The 4225-nt window shown below is 27.5% G+C and overlaps 1 protein-coding gene across 1 annotated transcript in view; it reads left to right on the top strand.

Moving 5' to 3' along the window:
- Window positions 1–1224: 1224 nt before the first annotated feature.
- LOC108684499 (guanine nucleotide exchange factor MSS4 homolog) overlaps window positions 1225–4225 on the top strand; it is an 8746-nt gene continuing 5745 nt past the window's right edge. Inside the window, exon 1 of the mRNA XM_018188846.1 lies at window positions 1225–1351. Coding sequence (XP_018044335.1) covers window positions 1229–1351 — 123 coding nt within the window. The 5' untranslated portion in view covers window positions 1225–1228. The remainder of the gene's footprint in view (window positions 1352–4225) is intronic.

Here is a 4225-nt window from a genome sequence, read left to right as displayed (position 1 = left end):
AGGTGATTATCCTAAACTGTATAATTATCCATAAAAGTACTAAAAAATACTGGAAGAAATATTATAAATGGCGTCGTTTGACGGACTATGAAATCCACCAATCATCTATTAAGCAGCTATTTTTAGTATGCAGGAATAAGGGCACAATAAAAGGAACAGGGAACAGAAAACAGAGAATAAGAATTTTAACCTATCAAAAATTGTTTATTCCACAATACATGATTTCTGATAGGTTGAAATTCTTATTCTCTGTTTTCTATTCCCTTTATTGTGCGGAACTAAGTTCATCATTTGCTGCTAAATACGTGATTGCAATGACCAATCAGAATATTTAACACAGTCGCGCTTATCTTATAAATCTAAGACTCTAAATACGAGTACTAGTAATTTTCTATTAAATGATCTTGATTTCGGTGATTGAAACTTGATAAATATATGATACATGATATATGCATTTAATTAATCATTATGATATATATTGTATTTAGTACATCATTCTTTAAATACATTGCTGAAATTAAAATAATTTAATAGAAAATTAATAGTGTATTAAGTGTACGATGTAAATTAGTGGTCTATTTTCTGTTTCTATATTATGCCTCCGACACACCAGCGCGATGTTCGTCGCATGCGACACGTGATATCCAATGAGTATACAGCTTTACCGATATTCTCATTCTAAGAATATATTGTCATTGGATATCGCATATTACCCGCGACTAACATCGCGCTGGTGTGCCGAAGCCATTAGACTGCACTAGAAGTCTCTTTCTCGTTTTCGACAAATATCAAACATATATCTATTTTATTTTAAATTCTAAAAGTGTACATTGGTTTAGCCACAGAAATCGGACCTTCTGGTCAGTATGTTCTGTAGTCATATGTTCTGTAATAAATTTTCTGACTCGGGTGATTATCATAAGGTCTGTTCGCGTTGTATGAAATCCCCAAATATTTTTGCACTTAAAATGAGATAAATACATATTTTGTCTTAAAAAGACAGAAAACGAAGATATCGAGTGCCAAAAGTGCAAGCAACGCGAACAGACCTATACTTTAATGAAACCAGTCCCGGTCTCTCCTCGAATGAAATTCGAAACACGATCATGGATGATAGATTTCGACTCGATTTAATTCGATTCATTCCATAAGAGGTGGTATAGGCCAATTAATCATAATTAGTCTGTGAATCTATATACCATATTTATTTTACATTTATGGAATAGTGATGTCGACAGATATTATTGAATTGAAAAAAGACACAGAAGGCAAAAATAAAGATAAAATCTATTGTTCGTTTTGTCCTTCAAAAATGCTCAATGCTGGAGCTGCTAGATTAATAAACATGGATGTGAGTATATTTGTATTATATATACTCTGATAGTAAAAGGTTAGCAATTTGGGGTCAAATTGGTAGCAAACTTGATCAGATTTTGACTACAAAATCATAGCCATCTTTGTCCGCATTTGGCTATAGATTTGTTGACAAAGTTGTCTGCTGACAAGCTATACTAGCAGATTGGAGTATCAGAAACCGAATAGAATCTACTTGAATCAGATGCTGCTCTCAATCTGTTCTCATCGCAAACGTTAGGTTATGCAGAACTTGTCAGTTATTCGATTTCAATCTGCTGGCATAACATGTCTAGCAGACTTTGTCATATTACTGACAGCATTTACTGATAATACAAATTTTGTGTACAATTTGTTGCCTTTCTACAATCAAAAATTGATAGCAGGCTCTGCTCAAAATTTGTCTCCATAATCTTTGCTATTAGGATAGTATGATAATATTTGAAAGAATCTCATGTTATAACTCTATTTGATTGTTATTTGTTACGTGTTTTAATAGTTTAATTATAGATGCTGCTGTATTAATACATATTTGTATAATGCACTATGATGCTTTTATCATAGACTGTTTTCCTTTTAGAGGACACACTCAATACAAACATCATTTTATCCTATTGGACATTCAATGAATGACAAAGGTAAAATAATACTATGTCTCCTAAAAGAAAAGCAGCCTTAGACACCTTAGACACCGAACGTTTATAACCTAAAAGTTGTATTTTATATGCATATAGTGTAATGTAGTGTTACCATTTCTCGATCACACGAAAAAAAGTATATTAATAAAAAGAATACATTTTTTAAAAAAAGAAAAAGGAAAGTTGAAGACTAAGTTTTTCTGTTTTAAATGTTGATAATAAAATGACATTTCTAGACTGTAATTTATTGACAACCTTTATTCATTTTCATAAAGTTACTTGAATATATTTATTTACATTTTACTTGTGATCAGATTTGTTAATGTTAACATTAATACAATTTAAAAAATATAATTAATTCATGTATTTTTGAAACTTACAAATTTTTTCAACAAAATATTGTAAGTTATTTTTTAACAAATATATATAATTAAAGATAAAAAAATCTCTATAAACAAAATTTCTATATGATAAACATATATATAGGATGTTCCACGTGAAAGGAGTCCACCCAAAAATAAACTTTGGGACCTTCAAAATAATCATGAAAACATGTAAATGGACACATACATTAAAAATAAAAAAAATAAGTATTATATGCCTTTCACCTAAAATATTAGAGATAATCATTTAGAGAAGTTCTCTTTTTATTGTTATTTGTAATTAAAATTACAAATATATTAAATTTTTATACATATGAATTTTTTAGAATTTTTCCCATACTTTCAGATAAAAAAATTAATTTTAATGAAAAATAAATAAATATTCTAGAAAAATAAAAAATAAATATTCTAGAAAAAAAATCAAATTTTTTAACTTTAAGTAAATAAATAAAAAATTATATTTACTTTTAAAAATATGAAAAAATTCTTAAAAAATATTCCAATATATGTAGAATGCTATAAAAGAAATTTTGGGGTCATAATAGGATTCTAGTAAATGAATTTTTTTACTAAATAAAATTGAAATTTTCGCCAAAAATTTGATAATATCACTTTATTAATTAATCTACTTACTTAATATTACATAATACATTTATTTAACTAAATGCTCAATAATATATTTTTAACATATAATTATGAAATGAAAAAACTTCTGGAGTCTTACAAGCGTTTTTATATTTTTAAAATCCATTTATTATTAATATTTCTTCTTTTCCTTTGGAAAGAGGTCTCGTTCCTCATCATAACTGAATTTTTTAAAATAAATTGATTTTTCAAAGAATAATCTTTGATATTTTAACCTGCAGAATAATTTTTGCGAATTTTGGTTCTAAAAATTTATATTTATCCATTAATTTATCGTGAATTGATTTTGGACTAAATAAAAAAAATTGTCTTTTAAATTATTTTTGGTCCACATGTAAAATACCTTGGCATTGAGTATGACATTTCTCTGTTAACTAGTTTTTCTTACGAGTTTTAAATTGCCATCAATACCATCACAGGAATCTTTTCCATGTGCTGTATTACGTATTTAATTCTTAAGGTTTGACTCAAGCCATCTCATTTGTGGTGCAGTTACATATCTTCTCTAGTAGATTCTATCATTATGTTGTTTCGTAGAAGAAATATTTTACCATGAAACTTGTTTTATATTTTATGAAGTTATGAAGTCTATTAACGATCCAAATTTTGTAATTTCATTCTTAAAAACATAATAAATAAAATGATATACTTTTTATGATACTTTTTGACTATAGTAAAAATGAATTTTACTGCAAAAATGAAAATGAGAAGAATAATCCCCAATAACCTTGATTTTAACAAATGTTATCAGGACATGATCCTAATAATATTCAGGTTTTAGCCGTTGATTGGACACCTTGGATAATGCCGGTTGTACTGTTACTTTTGACTAATTCGAAAAGTACTCAATAAAAAACTTTATTACAATATTACAAATTCTCTACGGCTATTAGATTCTGGAATCAAAATTAGGATGTTTCATTTTAAAAAATCTTGATAAAAATCATCAATTTAAAAAAAATTTTAGTACATTTTTTATAAAATGTCTCGTAAACTATTTATTTTTTATTAACGACAAGAAAGAGATGATAGGCAAGACAAAACATTGGAAATGAGAAAAAGACGCGAGAATGACAGTGAGAATGAAAGGAGATCAGAGATGAAACGAAAGAGAAATGAGATGGTTAGAAAGAAATGAGACGAGACCAGAAAGATTAAAATGAGAGACACAAGAAAACAGACATAGGATACGAAAGACAGAATTTA

Source organism: Atta colombica, unplaced genomic scaffold, assembly GCF_001594045.1.
Source record: "Atta colombica isolate Treedump-2 unplaced genomic scaffold, Acol1.0 scaffold135, whole genome shotgun sequence".
NCBI lineage: Eukaryota > Metazoa > Arthropoda > Insecta > Hymenoptera > Formicidae > Atta > Atta colombica.
This window is presented reverse-complemented; position numbering and strand designations above follow the sequence as displayed.